Source organism: Spinacia oleracea, chromosome 6 (genome assembly GCF_020520425.1).
Source record: "Spinacia oleracea cultivar Varoflay chromosome 6, BTI_SOV_V1, whole genome shotgun sequence".
In the NCBI taxonomy this organism is placed as follows: Eukaryota; Viridiplantae; Streptophyta; class Magnoliopsida; order Caryophyllales; family Amaranthaceae; genus Spinacia; species Spinacia oleracea.
Window position 1 is genome coordinate 126,274,089 of NC_079492.1, and position 19,900 is coordinate 126,293,988.

The 19,900-nt window shown below is 33.3% G+C and overlaps 2 protein-coding genes across 2 annotated transcripts; one reads left to right on the plus strand and one right to left on the minus strand.

The window, feature by feature from the left end:
• Window positions 1-164: 164 nt before the first annotated feature.
• On the minus strand, window positions 165-1,679 carry LOC110801567 (glyoxylase I 4). Its single transcript, XM_022006922.2, has 2 exons — window positions 1,340-1,679; window positions 165-677 (listed from the first exon to the last, which is right to left on the minus strand). The coding sequence occupies exons 1-2, from the start codon at window positions 1,543-1,545 to the stop codon at window positions 233-235; spliced, it is 651 nt and encodes a 216-aa protein (XP_021862614.1). The 5' UTR covers window positions 1,546-1,679; the 3' UTR covers window positions 165-232.
• A 4,715-nt stretch (window positions 1,680-6,394) lies between these two features.
• On the plus strand, window positions 6,395-17,506 carry LOC110801584 (WAT1-related protein At1g68170). The gene is made up of 7 exons (XM_022006942.2): window positions 6,395-6,804; window positions 7,337-7,405; window positions 8,237-8,353; window positions 8,978-9,227; window positions 9,773-9,931; window positions 16,851-17,002; window positions 17,101-17,506. Exons 1-7 carry the CDS (start codon window positions 6,593-6,595, stop codon window positions 17,204-17,206), a joined length of 1,065 nt encoding a protein of 354 aa, XP_021862634.1. The 5' UTR covers window positions 6,395-6,592; the 3' UTR covers window positions 17,207-17,506.
• The last annotated feature ends 2,394 nt before the right edge of the window (window positions 17,507-19,900 follow it).

Consider the following 19,900-nt stretch of genomic DNA (forward strand, 5'->3'; position numbering starts at 1 on the left):
TAATCATCTCTTAATCTCTCAGTAATCTTACTTAAGCATCGGAGGGGGATCCTCGAACCACCCCCGAGTCTAGTTAATTCATTCTGTTGTGCAGATATCAACCGGCACTCTCAACAGGAATCCAGTATCCCACAATCAGCTGTTCTCATTCCACACCCGGAACAGAATATAAATCCTTATTTTAATTGAACTTCACAAAATTCAAAAGAAATAAAAGAGAACATTACAAAATTTAAAATGCGATATTAATCATGTCCGTCATTAAGCTCTCCATCAACTTTGCCTCTACTTCACTAGAGCAACGCGACAGCTTTGGATCTCGACTTCGATCAACACTAGACGACGTTAACGTATTAGTAGTAGTAGAAGTGTCGATATTTTTGGGTGTCATTTGAATAGGACAAGAAGAAATAGGTAATATAGGTAAAACGTGACAGTTACATATTTCAACCATGTAACCATCTGGGTCATGAAAGAACAGTTGATCAACTATAATACCACCTTCTTCTACTTGTGCTGTCACGTATTCAATTTTCATTTCCTCCAACTTTGTCACCACCATTTTCATATCGGTGCATTGAAATGAAATGTGATTTTCCTTGGGATTGATTTTGCTCTTCTTTCGTGCAAGGTTATTAGATTCCAATAAGTGGATCCCAATTCCATAGTTGAATAGCCTGCACAAATATCGCGTGCCAAAAGTATTAGGTACGAGTTAGTTTTGTTTTAATACTATATATTTAAATAAAAGTAATTTTATTTTATTTAAATAAAAGTAATTTTATTTTATTTAAATAAAAGTAATTTTATTTTAAATACTATATATTTAACTATATATATATTTAAATACTATATATTTAACTATATATTTTAAATACTATATATTTAAATAAAAGTAATTTTATTTTATTTTAGTGATGATATGAGTTAGTTTTTGTCAGGTCTGTATATAACTTAGAGCATCTCCAATGGGTGTAGCTAGGGACTAGCTTGAAATTTATAAAAGTTTCAAGCTAATAGCTAAACCATTGGAGTGAGAGTAATAAATTAGTTTGGCCAAGCAAATTAGCTTAAACAAGCTAATTTGCTTGACAACTAGCTCTCAAAAATTGTCAAATTATTAATTGACAAGTGGGACCAAGTATATAACAAGCTATTTGCTAGCCATTGGAGCATAAATTAGCTAGACAATGTAATAGCTTGAAATCTTATGTGGCATAACAAGCTAATTATCAAATTAGTCTACCATTAGAGATGCTCTTATACTGAGATCGACCTATGCATTGTAACACTAACTTTATTTGAAAAATGATACAATAAGAGAGAAGTAGTAGCTTACCAAGCTCCTTGAAATTGGAAAGAAGAAGGGCGTTGAACAAGAACAAAGCCCAAAACATCAACGTAAAATCGGGCCGAATCAGCGACGGATTTACAGATAAAAGAAACATGGTTTAGGGAAAGAAGAGGTAATGACGAAGCTGTAGTACAAGTAGTGTCACTTGACACTTCCATAATAATTTGCTTTTCAATTCCTAAACTTCCCATTTCAGAATCGCTCTTAAATTTCGATCTCTACAAAATTGGGGCTTCAATTAGTTCAAATGGGTGAATCTTGGTAAGTATGAATATGTTTGCTAATGGTGGTTGCTGGCTCTGATTGAGTATTTGAGTTGCTTAGTTCCCTTTCTATTTATAGAGAGAATAGTTATGAAACATGAGTGATAGTTCTACATAAAGAAAGAAACCGTGTATCACGTTTTCTATTGACTTTCAACTACAAATTGGACCCTTCTACCACCGTCTTTTCCACCTGCTCAATACTCCTTACTTACTGCTCCGTATTTTGTTTACTCGTATTATATTATTTTTATTTACTCGCTTTAGATGGTGTTCCCACTTCTCACTTTTCTGATCTTTTTATCAATCTCAAATAATTGCCCTATATTGCTATTTTTGGATGTTTGTTTGAGATTAATCTATGCTTTAAATAGTACTCTTTCCGTCACTAAAAAAATTACCCATTTGACTTTTTACGGTATTCAATGCATGACTTCTCTAATTCTATACGCGTAAAAATTATAAAAAGTTGATATTTCGAAAATAAATATTTAAACAAATCTAATAAAATTCTACAAGAATATATTTCATATTATTTATTATAGGCTAACGGGAAAAAATTATAATAGGACAATCTTTTAGGGATGGAGGGAGTGAGTTGTTAGAACTTACAATATGTCTTGAATTGGTCAAACTCTTGCGGTATCTATTAATTTACACTATGGTTATTTGTTTTGGGCATATTTTCTGACTTTTCGCATTTGTTTAAAGAGTACTATATAAATTCTCCAGGACTCCAGGTATTCTTTAATCCGTAATCCTCAAGATTAATAAAATTTTCCTCTCATTCGCCTGTAAATGTAGCTAATACATTATTAGTAAAACACGTTAAATCTATGTGTTATTTCTTCCCAATATATTTTTTTTATCTTTACCGGAAACTATTATCTTCGTTTCACTTCACACGCTTATTAATCTTTTCTTTATTACTTCCTTCGTGTTTCCCGTTGCCGTGACAAATTTATTGTTCAAATAATGACTACCTTTTCCATGTAACTCACATTAAATTTAATGGGTACTCAAACTGATTTACTGTTCAAACAATGACTCCCATTGATGTGAGAAATGGAAAAATGTCGAGATACAAATTTGAATGGGTACTCTAAATCTGTCTTCTACCTACGGCCCTACGCGAGTACGTGTATGCCTTATTTTAGTACGTACTACTAAGTCAAAAGATGTAATGTCACACTCTAACTTCACTCGGGTTAATCTAGGCTCTGTTTTGTTCGACTTATTTTAACTTATTTAAGATAAAATAAATTCAGAAAAGATCAGTTAAGTTCAGATGATATAAGTCCAATTAAATAAGCGAATTACTTTCATCCCCTAATTGAAACTAAATAACTAGTCCGAATTTAACGAAGAACATTGGAGGTTTTGACAAATTTTGATAAGCTCCTTCCCGATTTGATGGAGTGTGAGTATATATTCAGCGAGATCTCTATGAGAATTAATGGAGTTCGAGTAGTAGGGGATGGGGATGGAGGAGAGAGAAAATGAAGAGGAGGATGAGGTTTCTTCCATGGTTGATTGCTTGAGAAGGAGAGAGAAAATTGAGCTCACTGGATGTTGCGGCAGGTGGCGGAGTGGTGGCAGAGCAGTGGTTGCAGCAGGCGGCGAGTGATTAGGCGCAATGAGAGAATAAGGAGGAGAGTGACGCCATGGATGAAATCTCTAGCAGGAGAGAGAAAATTGATTATGGGATTTGGAAATTGGTCGGAAGAATGTGAGTTATCCGGGTTTTTTTTTTGGTTTTTGCAATATTGAATCCTAGCCATTAGATCAGTTGATATTATACGCATCATATTCTTTCTCATTCTTCTCGTTTTAAGTCTCCTTCTCATTTGAGTGTATATATATATATATATATATATATATATATATATATATATATATATATATATATATATATATATATATATATATATATATATATATATATATATATATATATATATTATTTCGCGTAAAAGGTGCTTCTAAAAGCAACTCTAATGGTGAGCTACAAGATGTTGTGGCTAAGTTTGCAACATTAAATTTCTAACTACAATTAATTAAAATTACAAATTATCACATTGGTGGGCTACAATACTTTGTAGCTCTCAATAATTTTTAATTTAAATAATTTATTTATTTGAGCTATACTTTTTTTGAGTTATGTAGCCCAAAATAGCTACAAGGTTTTAACAGCTGATTATGTCATTGTTGTACCAATGGTGGGCTACCTGCTCACATGCTCAATTTTTTTGTGAGCAGGTTCATTTTGTAACCATTGGAGTTGCTCTAAACAGGTAGATGTGCCATGTGGTGCTCCTTTTCATAGGTATTAGTATGTGGTCCGGGCGATGCGTCGGTTGCTATATTGAATAATTAAAATTTTAGACTTTTTTTGAGCTCAATATTTGACCAAAATACTTGTAAAAAACATTCATTAAGTTCGTCAACTACAAAGACACGATACGTCATTTATCATGGCAAGTAATTTTTCAATCATATCATCTTACAATTTGTTAATTTATTTTCTCGTGGAACTAAGTGCGTCTAATTAATAACACCAAATTAGATATATATGCAGTTATGTAAGGCAATCGTATAGTTGATGCTTATAAGACTTATGACATCATGTTTCTTCATGATTGTCATAATGCTTTAATTATTATTTTTCCCAAAATAGTCCGTAGGAATTAAAATGTCACATAAAAATTTAGTTGTTCTAGACTTCGTGTTAACATTTATTTATAAATCAATGTGAAGAAATAAATCACAATTGATGGTTGGTTAAAATGGTAACGAGACTATGAGAGTTATCACCCCTCCTTTAAGGTTTGGTGTTCGATGATGTAACGTAATGAGAAGAGTACTACGTGGCACATAAATATTTTTCATAACGCCTTTTAATATATTAGTATAGATTATTTCATTTCATTCACGTTCATTTAAAAGATAAGAGACACGATAGCAAACAAACCATGATAACTTAAAGAAAAATAAAAACAAAGAAAAATACAATTAAATTAAATTGAGATTAAATGTTAAAGATCTGACTAAATATAGACATGTTAAGAAAATGTTTATGAAAATTTGTTAATTTATGCGGATATATTTAATATTTTTTACCCTGATTAATGAAAATATAATACGCGTTTTAAAATCTCTTACCCGTTGGGTCGGTTCGAACCCGAATGTATTGAGTCTTGATTTCTTGAACAAGCATTTGTAAATCCGAACCCGAAAAAGACCGACCCAAATTAACGTGAATCTGAAAGTAATTTTCATAACCCGACTGACCCATTAAACAGGTGGACTCCTAGTCTAAGCTTCCAAAACTAATGCAACCAAGCGTTCACATTTTGGAGCTTTGGATTTAAACATCTCACAAGTACAATATACTGAACGTGCCTAACAAATTAACATATTGCAATACTCATCCATCTCAATAGTCCATATCTCAGTAGCAAATCAACATCTAGATGGCCCATGTTTTCATTATCTTGTTTGCATAAGACATAAGTTGGATCATGGACCTCATGGTGTATGCCCATACTTACTAAGAAGGCCCATATACTATTTTTTAATAAAAATGAATTTTATATGAATAACTAATTAACTATAGACTTTTTATTTTCTATGGCTGATATAATCATAAATAGGGGTAGAGAGATTTGAATCTGAGACCTATTGTACATATGTCTTGAATCTTAACTACTAAGCCATAACCTCATTGATATAGAATTATAGATGTATGTATATTACATAGTAATACGGAGTATATCACATACTCAAACATCCTCTAAAATTCGCTAGTTAAATCGGGTAAATAAAATGTTATCTCAACGAAGCTATAGTTTAAGTTCTTTTGATGACAATCAATACGAAGAAATTATCTAATGGTTTAGGACTTCTTTGCAACTTGTATACCTAATTTACCCAATTTACCTAATCTGTTAGGGGTAGGGGGAAAAGGATACAACATAGCCTTGTGCGCATCTATACGTAAACGTAGTATTTTAAAAAGTGAAACCACACGTGATTTGATGACAAGTGTCATGCCTTCTTCCCTCTATCAATTTGGTTTTCTTTTTTCAAGTTTTTTATTTTGTTGTTTGTTATATTTCACAACTCCAATTGCCCTTTTCATTTCATCTTTCTCATACAACATCAATTCACTAATCTATTCATTCAACATCTTCCACTACATCTCTCATTTAACACTCAATATTAATTCACTATTTAATCCATGTAATCTTTCAACCTTCAAATTCTATTTCTATTTAAATCATATATTCTCAATAAAATTAGAATTTGAAAAGACAACTACTTAATCACTGCATACTGGCCCGTTCGTTGAATGGGTTTAACAACTAGTTAATGCTAAGAATTGAACTTGGGCAAATTTTACTAGAGTTAGCTTATAAACTCTCTTTCTTTGTCTATCAACGTGCGGCACCTTGCTACTAATGGTTTACGATGGCTGCTTTGGTATGTGTGTAGCACCTTTATATAGATAAAGCTCGATATATAAGCTACGTTATGATTAGAATTGACTCGAATGTTAATCTGCATAACTAGACTTATTAACCTGAAATAAGTTTTGATGAGTAGGATTAAAAAAAAAAACTCCGTACATTAGGAAACCATCCAAATTTTTTTATGTCAAAATCAAACTAAAATTCTGTCTTTCTTAACTTTTGGGCCCACGTGTAACAAACTTGTTGATGAACTGATTTATTTCTTTATCTATGTAATGTTCACATAGACTGCATGTATATGTGCACCTTTTTTGTGCTTATATTTTATAATTAAAATATATTTAGGAGTTTATTTCCAAACTAGCATACTACAAAATATCTATAGGATTTGATCATTTGACATGATTACATTCCTAAAAAATATGTAGAGTTAATTACCAAGTACTCCGTATCAAGGAGTAATATTATCTAAGTAGGAGCCATTCTAATTCAATCCCTTTAATATGTCGAAACCAGCCTGTAAAGAAAAGCTTAGGAATCTGTTCAATTTGTTGAAACCAGTTTCTGTTATGTTGTTGGTTCAAGTTGGAATAGCGGGAGCCGATATACTTTCAAAGCTCGCTTTATACGATGGAATGAACTCTCAGGTTATGGTGGCTTATCGTTTTCTCTTTGCAGCCGGCTTCACCATTCCTTTCGCACTATTCATGGATAGGTTTGTTATTTCATACTCCCTTCTTTCTTTAGTTGTGACGTTACTGTGTTCACATTTCTCACATAATTTTAATCACCAGTATCTTTAATCACGGAATATATAAAAATAACGATGTTTTATATGACTATATTTTTTTAATTATAAATTATTAAATATATAGTCAATTTCCGTCAATAAAAAATAAAAATATATAGTTAAGTTAGAGTAACTAAATATTTCAAATAATCCAAGGATTAAAACATTAAAAAAAAAAGGAAAAAGTAAATTATTTCCCCCTATCTTTTACATCTGTTTTTATCCTTTTCAAACTCAATTTCTGGAATTAAACTCAAATTTGGCCATTTGGGGACTTCCTTATTGAAATTTTTGCTCTTTAGAGGCTTGTCTATTTTTCTTTCACTGTTTTTTTAAGGTTCTTGTAAAAAGTTACATTTAAGGTGATTTGTACCAAATTTTTTTAATCAAGTACATTCGTTTCTACAAAATAAAGACGATTTCAGGTTTGGTTTAATACGTGACAATGTGGTTTCAGGAATATTTCACCCAAACCAAAGTTAACATGGACGGTGATTGGCCAAGCATTTCTTTGTGGACTCCTTGGGTTAGTTAATTTTGGCCCTTTACTAAAATTAAAATAGACATTTCAGAACTTTTTTAACCAATTTGTGCCTGCGTTACATGAAGTTTTTCCATATTCATATACGGGGTCTCTAAAATACTCATGTTATCATTACTATGATTAATTTTATATCATAGAAAATTATGAAATTTGATATCATGAAAATTCACATTGACATGAATTTAACAAAATCCTACAACATGATGATATTTTTGCTTATATGTCTACTCCGTATATATTACTAAAAACTAACAAAGTTTTTAAAAATTTGACCATATGATCGAGTAGCAAGGGGGGAGAATTCTAGGGAATAGAAATAGTACGGATTTTTAAATATTAAGAAAAAGAATCATATATAAGGGTGTGTTTCATTAACGTGATTTTCGCTGGTTTAAATTTAATTACTAACGACAACAATTTGATATTTTTTTTAGATAATTCTAATAAATACATCAAAATTAATTAGAATCAAGTTACGGACTTTTTTAAAGCATGATCCACAATAAATTTAATATGGGCCAAATCCATTTAAAAATTAGTACATGTCATTGATCTCATTATTTTTCCGGCGATTCTCCTTTGCATTGGTTTCTTTGGCTAATGTATTGTCTTACATCTTATCCCCCGGTGTTTCCCCATCTATGAACTCGAACCATATGTTCCAAATAAATGGTACTCATATTGTACATATTTTTTTTTTGAGGGAATATTGTAAGACATAAATTTGAACTCATCTAATATGTACAATATTACAAAATTTAAGTGTCACCGGTATTACACTAAGTGTGAGGGTTAATTTATATGTTGTTGCAGAGGATCGTTGTTGCTAACCCTCTTAATGGAGAGCCTGGTTTTAACAACCGTGACCTTCGTAGCTGCCATGTCAAATCTTCTTCCACCTATTACCTTCATACTTGCCGTTTGTTTCAGGTTCTTGTCTTTCCATAATTCTCTATATATATGCTTTCAGAATGGTGTCATCTTTCCTTAAAGATGCATTAGTTACTGTTTATTTAGAACTAGTTACATGTACGTGTGTTGCACGTGGTCGTTTTTTTTAAGTGTAACTAGTTTTTGGGCTCGGGCGATACCCCGGGTTACTACATTAATGACATTCACATTTACTTATATTTTCTTTTTGCAATGATAACATAAACACATGTAATAGCTTAGTGGTATAGATAGATAGATAGATAGATAGTATTTGTTCGCATCCTTTATAAGTTTAGATGTAAAAAAACATTGTGTTACACGTGGTCCTTTTTTGTAAGTGTAATTGTATTTGTTCACATTTTTTATAAGAGCAAGATTAAGGGAGTCTAGTTTTAAGATTTTTCTCACATGCCATGTCATCATTTCACTAATATTTAATCATTATATTAGTGTTAAGACTCATTAAAATTCAATCAAATTTAGCTTTTCACCCCTTGAATTTATTTAATTAAGACTTATAAAGTTATGTAATATATTATGTTATTATTTTATTGATACAATATAATAATTAGAGGCTAATTATGCCTTATTTTTTCTATAACTTATTTGATTGTTCTTTAGGTTAGAGAGCGTCTCTTTAAAAAAACTACCTGCGATAGCAAAGGTTCTAGGAAGCTTGTTAGGGATGGCGGGTGCAATGCTAATGACATTTTATAAAGGGGTTCAGATCAAGCTATGGACAACAAATATTCACCTACCTAACGTACCGTCCGGTGCATCATCACATAAGCACGACGGGCTAAATCTCGTATGGGGAACGTTGTTAGCTCTAGGTTCATGCTTATCATTTGCAGCTTGGTTAATTGTCCAGGTACTTTTTTTTGTATCTTTACCTTAATTAAGTACGCGGTACGTAATCATGGACAAATTGTCCTTAAACTAATACCCTAAACGTACTATTCCGTAATACATAATTAATTACACAACCAAGTGTTTCCTTAAATTTTTTCAATATATCAAAATTTTACAAAAATGCATGTAAAGAAATACTTCATAAATTGTCAAATGTGTTGGTCAAACTGTTGTGGTACGTGTTAAGAAGTTGAAGAAAATCAAATATTTCCTCCGATCCGTTCCTAAAATATTGCATTATGGTTGACTTTACCCTTTCCAACACATACTTTTGACTCTTAATATCTCGAATTATGTATATATAAAAATTATAAAAAATATATATTTAGAAAATATATATCGACACGAATCTAACAAGATCTCACGTGATCGACTACAATTTGTCTTAGATAGGAATCACAAAAAATGAACAAAAGTCTAGTGTCAATAATGTAAAAAACAAGATGTTGCGATATTTATGAAACGGAAGAAGTAATTATTTGACATTTGGGTGGTTGGTGATAGGTGAAGCTGAGTAACAATTACCCTAGTCCTTATGCAACCACAGCCTTGATGAGTCTGATGGGTTGTGTCCAAGCTGTTGTATTTGCGTTATGTGTAGAGCACGACTGGCAGGAATGGAAACTAGGTTGGGACATCCGCCTTCTCGCCGTTGCCTTTTCTGTAAGTAAATTACTACTCCTTTTGTACAATTGTACTAACCATAACTTTCAATATATGTGCGAAACCTTTTTTTATGGGTTCCAAATTTCCAATATATGTGCAAAACCTGATAACTGAGTATTGTACATTTGTACCCATAAGTTCCAATATATGTGCAATACCTTTTTTTTCCCCAACATTTTCTTGTTTTTTTAATGTCAAGTTATACTTATTATACGAAGTACTCTCTAGTCTCTGCATTATTTAATGTTCTTCCCGGTTAGAATAAGGAGGAGATTAAAAAACTGGAATCTTTATATAAGTTGGTGTAAGAGAGTGTACTTTTTGGAATGAATGAAAGAGAGAGAAAATAATAAAAATAGAAGAAGAATAAGGAAATAGAGATACTTTATTAAAATAACATAAAATCTAATTACATGGGAGAATAAACATGAGGTAGGGTAGAATATGGAGAGATTCCTAGGGTTTTTTAGGGATTATCAATGGAAATGAAGGTATTTTGGTAAAAAAAGATGGCCAAAAATAGTAAAAATTTCAACTGGGAAGAACAAAAAGGAACGCCAAACCGGGAAATAGGAAATACATTTACGAACGGAGGGAGTACTATGTAGTATCACTATGAGCTGAGTCTAGGAATGACAACTGGTCCAGGACCCTAAAACTTGTTAAACACTTGAAATATACCCTAAAATTAGGGCATGATCGGGTCTTAATTTTTTAGACCCTATAAGGATAAGGATAGGATATGGATGTATGAGATATTGGGTAGGGTAGGTCCCATTTTTTCGGAATCATATCTTGCCCAGAACCTACGTACCCATAGACCTTTAAGACCCGGACCCTAAACTAGACCTTCTCAAATTTTATGTAATTTTTTTAAAAAAAATTAATATTCTTAAGCAATTCACAAAATCACATCTACTCCTTTAAAAGTCAGCAGACACTACCACTCTCTAAGTCAAATAAACCTCTAACATTGAAGTTGTGTAGTTGTGAAAATTATTGGGTGCACCGTGCACCCAAGGGTATTTTAATTTTCATTGGTGGTCCCTCTTACATTTTCTCCTCATATTAAAAGAAACATGTGAGAGGGTGCACAATGCACCCGGGTGCACCTATTATGTTCTAGTGTAGTTGAGAACTTGAGATTTTGCATTTTCTGAGCTTAGTACATAAAATTGTGACGTGTGTAGGGAAAGACAAATATGATTTCTGGAGACTAGCTATTTATTTGTTTTAAATTGTCAAATTAATCGTTGGTCTTGTATTATTTTTTGCCGTTACGTATAATTATGTATATAAAAACAGATACTCCCTCCGTATTTTTTCAAGAGTCACAGACCGGCATACGTATTAAGGAAGAAGAGTTGAATCTAATAAAAATAATAAAGCAAGTGGGGAAGGGAGTAATAAACAAATAGAAAAAAGATGACGGGAAAAATATTTTAATCAAAGTAGAGGGAGTTTATTGTAGTGGTGGTTCCTAGAAAAAATTAGATACATTAAATGATTAGGAGGTGGGTTGAAAGTTACTAAAAACGGAAATGTGATCCCTAAAAAAAGACGGCCTGAAGTAGTATATGTGACCCCTAAAAAATTACGAAGGGAGTAAAAGTTATCGAGAAAATAGGCATCGCAGACCCACTCAAAACCCTAGACCCTACCCATATCCATAGGATCCGGATAAGAGTGTTGTAATTTTAGACCTACATGGTAAGGATAGGGTATGGGTATACGTTAAAAAATTAGGATCCGAGCTCGGGTATTGCCATACCCTACCCATCTCTAGGCTTGAGTTTCGGATTGTTAATTGTGTTAAGTGTTGGAAACCTATAACAAACGGAGTATTAATTACTCGATTATTACCATGACTATTAAGTATTAACGGTCTAGTGATGGAAACTTAAAACAAACGGAGCAGTATAACTTAATTAGTACCTGATGCGGAAGGCAACCTTCCTGTATTACTAGGATTACTAGGATAGAAGACTGAATTCTTTGAATTCAATCAGTAGGATGCCGAGAGAGAGAAACAGGGAGAATATGAGATGAGAGAGAATGAGCTTGTGATTATTATTGGATGATTTTGATTACATCCTATACTTAGGCTATTTATAGCTTCTTTGTTAGGTACATAAGCTGACAGAAATAGGCAATTGACCACAACTAAGCTCTAACAAATTCTAACGGAATCCCTTAAAATCAGGAAGCTAACTAAAAGTTAAACCAACTAACTTTCCCTTCACAAGAAACTAACTTACGGGAACAAGAGCAAGGCTAATTAATATCATTACCCTTATCATACCATCCTTCCTTAAAGAAGATTTGTCTCAAGTCTTAGGATTATAATCAGGTTATGGGAATCTATGTTCAAAATCCTCAGCATATATATTCCTAACTGGCTTCTCTCCACTCACACATCTGAGGTAAGTTTCCAAACATCTATTCACCACTTATGTTTGGCCATCATTTTTTAGATGGTAAGCATAAGATAAAAGAAATTCAATCCCATATAAGGAGAAAAGACATTTCCAGAATTGACTGAGAAATATTGCATCCCTATCACTGAAAATAGCCCTTGGATAACCATGCAATTTGAACACATGGTCAAGATAACACTGTGCCACTTGTACAACAGTATAAGGATGTGAGAGGGACATAAAGTGATCAACGTTACTGAACTTATGTACCACCACAAAAATCACATCTTTACCGTTGGATTTAGGTAAGCCCCCAATGAAATCCATTGATATATCCATCCACACTTCTCCTGGAATAGGCAAAGGTTGCAGTACTCCTGGTTTTACAGAGCTGTCTTACTTGGACACCTAACATATGAGACATTTACTCACAAATTGTGTCACGTATGTGGTCATACCATTCCAATAGAACAAGATTTTAACCTTCTTAAAACTAATATCTCTACCTGAATGTCCACACTCAAGATATGCATGTTACCATTGAAGTAGTTTGAGCTTCAAATTATCATCATTTTCAATCACAATCTTGTGTTTCCTTCTAAGTAAGCCATCTTGGATGCTGAAATTAGGCACAATCACACTATCTTGTAGTTGTTGCAAAATGTTTTGAGTATTCACATATATTGATTTCTATTTCTGATCATTTCTTTCATATCTGAAGATACCACTAAGATAGTCATAAACAGAATCTCTGAACCTTGAACTCTAGATAGTGCATCAGCCACTACATGTTTTTCCCACACTTTTCTTGAATTTCATAGTCAATTCCCATAAGTTTTGACAACCAAATATGCTGAAAGGGAGTTGAAATCTTCTGTTGTAGTGCCACTTTAAACTCTTATGATCAATTTTGATGATAAAATTCCCTATAACCAAGTATTGTTCTCACTTTTGAACAACAAAAACAATAGCTAGCAACTCATTTTCATAGACTAGTTTCTTCCATCTAGGGCCTAAAGACCTACTAATAAAAGTCAGGCGATGGTTTGCTTGCATTGGGACAACACCTATACCAAACTTAAAAGCATCAGTTTCCAATACAAACGGTTTAGTAAAATCTGGAACAGCTAGCACTGGTGCAGTAGTCAGTGTCGTTTTCAATGCTTCAAATGCCTCTTGTGCTTTCTCATTCCACTAAAATGCCCTTTTTTGAGAAGATTAGTCAACTCGTTACTAATAATGGCATAATTCCTTACAAACTTTCTGTAATACCCTGAAGGACCAAGGAAACTTCTCAAATATTTTAAGGAACTAGGTATAGGCCAACTTGAAATTTCTAAAACTTTCTTTGGATCAGTTTCCACCCCTTTATAGCTGATATAAAATGTCCCAAATATTCCACCTTTTCAGTTGCAAATATATATTTACTAGCCTTTGCATACATCTGATTCTTCTGCATAAAAAAAGACCTCAGTTAAGTGATGTAAATGTTCTACATTGTCTTCACTGTAAACCAGAATACCAACAAAGAACACTAAGACACATTTTCTAAGTACGGGTCTAAAAACATCATTCATCCACCCTTGGAAAGATGCAAGATAATTTGTAAGACCAAAAGGCATTACCAAAAACTCATGGTAGTCAGTGTGAGTTTTGAATGCAGTCATGAAAACATCACCCTCATGTACCCTTAATTGATGATACCTAGCTCTCAAATCAAGTATAGTAAACACTGCAGCCCCAGCCAATTCATCAATTAACTCATCAATAACTGGAATAGGAAACTTATCTTTCATTGTTTTCTTATTGAGTTCTCATAATCTACACGGTACACACATTGTCCATGTCCTATCTTTTTTTCCAACTAGAACAACAGGAGATGCAAAAGGCTGCAACTGTTTTTAATAATTCCTCGTTTGAGCATCTCTTGTATCAATATTTCTATGGCATCTCTTTTCTTAAGGGGATATCTGTAATGTCTAATGTTAACAGGACCTGCACCCATTTCTAATGGGATTCTATGGTCAAACACACCTCTAGCTATGAAGAGGTAAATCGACGGGATCTTCAAAAATCTTATTGTACTTATGTTTAAGAGTTTCTATTGGAGTCTCTATTGAGGATTGCCCTTGTATTTCAATTGTTAGTAAAGAATGTCCTTCACAAACTGAATATAAAGTGGTGTCTAAGACTTGTAGAAAACACAAATGAGCTGCACTCTCTAACATTTTGACAGATGGACATCCCTCTAACACCTTAACTTTCTTAGGTGATACCCCTTTTAATCTTTATGTATCACCACCTATACTGAACTCCATCAACAACTTCTTAAAGTCCCATCAGAAAGAACCCAAGTAGCTAACCATTGAATCCCTAATACCATACCACAAGAGCCCAAGGAAATCAACAACACATCAACAGTAAATTCTCTACCATGCATATTCCAAGAAAATTACTCACATTTATGTTGACAAGCAATGTGATTATCATCGGCCACAATAACCGCCTGAGGTGACATTGAACTAGTTGTACACCCTAGTTTCTTTGCTATAGATATGTCAAGAAAATTGTGAGTACTACTAGAATCTATGAGGATTGATATTGGAGTGTCACTCACTAAACCCTTCACCTTCATTGTGTGAAAACTCTAATTTCCTGTCAAAGCATGAACTGAAATGCATGGTTCCCTATTTTCAGAATTGTTCCCTATCTCCATAACCTTATCATCATCCTAATCCACATCAGTATCATCCATCAAACCATTCCCTGCAATCTCCACAATGAAACAGTTGTGGTTCTCTGAAATTACACTTATGATCCCTATCATAAGGTTTATCACAGTAGTAGCATAGGCCTTTTGCAATCTTCTCTTGTCTCACATCTGTAGGAATATACTAAATGGCCTTTTGTATTTGGGTTAGGCAGAGTTGGAGGTTTAGAATTCACAAACGCAGGTTTGTTTGTGGATTGGTTTGAGAAGGTACTTTTGTAGGGTTTGACTTAAAGCCTAGCATACTCTACTGCCTCAGCTCCAGATCTTAGCTTGAAAGCCCTCGCATTTGGTTAAGACCCCCAATAAAACTATCCAGAAAATAAGAATCATGCAGAATGTGTCTGTTGTAACATTAAGGATCTCATGTCCTCAAATCATCAATATATCCCTCAATTGAACCAATTTGTTGCAATTTATTAAAATTCTCAACAACATTAACTCCTAGTTCGTCTTTGAACCTAGCAGACAAGTCTATTATGAATTCTAACTAATCAACATTCCTTCTAACTGCCAGATAGCTAGACATCCAATTTTCTGCTTTATCTATCATATTCAAGCATGCCAGATCTACTTTCTGATCCTCATGAACTTTTCTTAAGCTGAAATACTTGTCACATTTTTTAATCCACATTCTACGGTTCATACCTTTAAATTTAGGAAACTCAAGTTTAGGATTATACCTCTGGATTCTGAATCCATGCTCATTTTCAGAAAATTTGGAAGAAGAAGAAGAGCTAGAAGATGATGTTTTCCCTTCAGAACTCCTTTTGTCCTCTGCTGCCTTCAGCCTTTCATTCATTTCAGCAAATGTTTGCATCATTTTGTTCATGGATTCTTGTGAAAGCTTGTGCCGAATCTGTTGTTTTGCCCACTTTTCTTCTTGAATCCTTAGTTGTTCCTCCATAAATGTTACCTTTTTTGCAATTGCTGGAGCCAGAATTGCAGTTTACAACACCCTCAAGAAGAGAAAATAGAAAATGGGAAGAAAGGGTTTCCAAGAAATCCAAGATTCCTTGATGATAAAAACTGATTGAAATCGCAAAAATGCAATACAATCTCAGTCTGGCCATTTGTTAAACAATTTGAGTGCACCCACTGTATTGTGAGCTCTAACAATAGTGGACAGATTCTGAGCTGCAGCTGCTCATTTTGCTCTGATACCACTGATGCTGGAAGGCAACCTTCCTGTATTACTAAGATAGAAGACTGGATTCTTTGAATTCAATCATAAGGATACAAAGAGAGAGAATCAAAGAGAATATGAGATGAGAGAGAACGAGCTTGTGATTATTATTGGATGATTCTGATTACATCCTATACTTAGGCTCTTTATAGCTTGTTTTCTATGTACATAAGCTGACATAAGTAAACAGCTGATCACAACTAAGCTCTAACAAATTCTAACAGAATCCCTTAAAATCAGGAAGCTAACTAGCAGTTAACCAACTAACTTTCCCTCCACAAGAAACTAATTAACTTCCCCCTCAAAAAAAAAAAGAAACTAATTAACTTCCCCCTCAAAAAAAAAAAGAAACTAATTAACTTCTGGGAACAAGAGTAAGGCTAATTAATATCATTACCCTTATCGACTACGTACAATAAAAGTGAAACTCAATAATTTCGATCGTAAGCTAGACTACGTACTAAAGTGATATTGATATACAAGAGCTAGGAAATAAAAATAAGATATGGTAATTACTTAATTTCTTGATTTATGTTTACACAGGGAATATTTGGTTCAGGTGTATTGGTGGCTCTAACAACATGGTGCAACAACGTCAAAGGTCCACTATTCGTATCCATATTCAGTCCGGTCACCCTAGTTGTTGCTGCCTTGGTGGGATCTCTTATGCTCAACGACAAACTTTACCTAGGAAGGTACATCAGTGTCATTATATCCATTTTTGTTGTTATAATTTGTACGTTGTATTTATGAGATGCTAATAAGTTACTTTGTATGTGTATTTACTATTTAGTGTGTTAGGAGCAATAGTGATTGTTCTTGGATTGTACGCGGTGATATGGGGAAAATCAAAAGAAGAGGATCCAAAGACAGGAGACCGCGTAGTGAGTACTGAGTAGTAATAGAAGAGGCAAATGAGCATGTGATCTGGTATTTGGTTGTTTTTTTACCTTTACTTTTTTCATGTAGGCGATGGTTGCAATTAGAGAACCATTACTCTTGTTTTGATTTCTAAGTATTCAATGGTTAAAGTTTTAACCCTTACGCTATTATGTGAATCATCCCATAATCCGGCCTGTATATCTTACCTCTTTAGGTTGGTTTATTGTTGCTAATGAAGCACTAATTTTTAGTTTTCTAAATTGGCAAATGATACTATTATGTACATATTTCATATTAAGTAGACATCGTATAAATAATGAATGCACAATATAAATCTTGGATGTACATAAGGGTGCACATGAGCGCAAATGAGCCGATATGTACGTTTGTGAATTTAACAACGTCAAAACTTGTGTGATAAGTTAATATTGAGGTAGTTATCTTAGAGGATAGAATATCATATGAGATAGAGTTATGTTATATGATACTAGTCTAATATTATGCACGCAATGCGTGTGCGTGCGAGATTATATAAATTTATAATTAGGCTCCGTTCTATTTGAGTTATTTTGACTGAACTTAAATTATATGAACTTATCTGAACTGAACTGAACTTATCTGAACTTATTTTATTTGAAAAAAACTTATTTTGTCTGAAATAAACTTTATTTGTGTGTGAAAATGTTTGGAAAAAACTTATTTTCCTGAATTTATTTTATCTGAACTTAACTTAACTTATCTAAACTGATTTTGTCTGAAATAAGTCAAAATAAGTCGAACAGAACAGAGCCTTATTACAGTAAATCACCAAAAATAATAGGCAAGAAAAAATTGTTCGGGAAGTTCACCTAAAGAAAAATTAGACATCATCTCTATTTAAAAAAAAAAACAAATAGTAAAATAATTTAATAATTCATGCCCTTACTCATTGAAAAATCTAAAGTATAGTACCAAAGTACATAAATTAAACGTATAAATAGTATGTTTAACTTTTTTCTTTTGCTTGTAATATATTTGCTTCACCATATGCATTCCTCCGCCAAACTGTCTTTGTCATCCTTTTTTATCCCTCCATTTCGGCCTTCGATCTTGCATATATTGATATTTTTTTCGTCCATTATAAAGCTCCAGAACTACACATACGGAGAATTATTTTTATAGGTATTATAATATAATTTTTTAATCAAATAATCTCCCGTCAATTATTTTAATCAAACTCCGAAACTACACATACAGAGAATTATTTTATCAATATTTAATATTGATTTTTAATCAAAGAGAAAAACCCATGTCCTAGAAACTTCCATCTCCGTCATCAACTATATCTATGTATGATAATTCTTAGCTCTCAAATCCTATATGACTAAAGAAACCTACAAAGTGTAGGATATATAGTTTGTAATATAAATAGAGGCATATGCCCACGAATAATATGAGATAATCAAATATTTCTCATATTTTAAAATGGTATCAAGATCCTAGGGATCATCCACAAAATTTCCACCTGCCGGTGGGTTACAAAAAGAAACCCACCGGAAAGATCTATGGTCAATATAATACTTCCGTTTCAATAATTGGTAGAAGATGAGTTGTGTTGGAGAAAAGACTTGTACTTGGGATCACATCCAATTCGAGTACAAATTTGAGTTTGGTTTTGCTTCGAAAAAATAACTACTGGTTGAGCATTATTTCGCTCAAGAGAAGAGAAACTGACGGGTTTGAAAAAAGGGTGTTCTCGTTATGTTGATATATTCTCATCAAGACTTGGAAACATAGCAGGTTCGAAAAGAATGACGTTTCTGCTTGATAGTTTTTTTATATCATTGAAGTCGATTTCACTGAGTTGCACGTATCGGCTTCAACAAAGACAAAGAAGCTCCAGTTCATCCGATTGATTAGGTGCTAACATAGAAGATATTTTTACGTTTCCAATCGCGACGTTTACGTAACTAGCATTACGATTGTGAGGGGGTCGGAAAAAGACGGGTTGAAGGCCTCTTTCGTTCTCTTCCTTCGCGGATGTGTGGCAAGAAATATTAAAAAAAATGGGACTAAAAGTGGGCATTAGCCTCTTTTTACTAGTCTTATGAGTCTCCATTCAGTTTTCAACGACAATGAGAAAAACTGAAAAAACCCGGTTATTGTGATACGGGAGGAAAAGCTGAAAGCCAAGGCTCACGTATTTGACCACAACGGTCGTAGGTTCCCTCGTGATCCCTGGTGTGGAGATCGCTCAACATACATCCAGCGGAGTAGATATTGAGGGTTCAGGGACATTTCCTAATATAGGAAGGGCCCAGTATTAGCCCATGAAGCGGTCCTTACTACTTCATTGTAGCAAAGACGGGACATGCGTTATACTACATTACTAATTTGAATTGCTTTTAATTCACATATAATTAACTAAACCATGTCAACATGTAATTTAGGTTGATTTCCGATACCTAGAAATAATCAAGATTGTCCAAATAATATCTTTTTAGGCGTTATAAATAATCAGATTAAGTTTGACAGATTTATAATGGTGATTAAAGCAATTAAACAGATTATGGCACGTTACAATATAGTTTTTGGCTATATTGCGGTTCTCATAAAACTAACCACTTGACTTTACTCGTTTTCCTTTTAGGCAACGTTCTTTCCTCGACTTGACTAGACACTTGGGCAAGATCCAGACTTAGTTTAAGTGCTTAGACGGGAAGAGTTTGCTT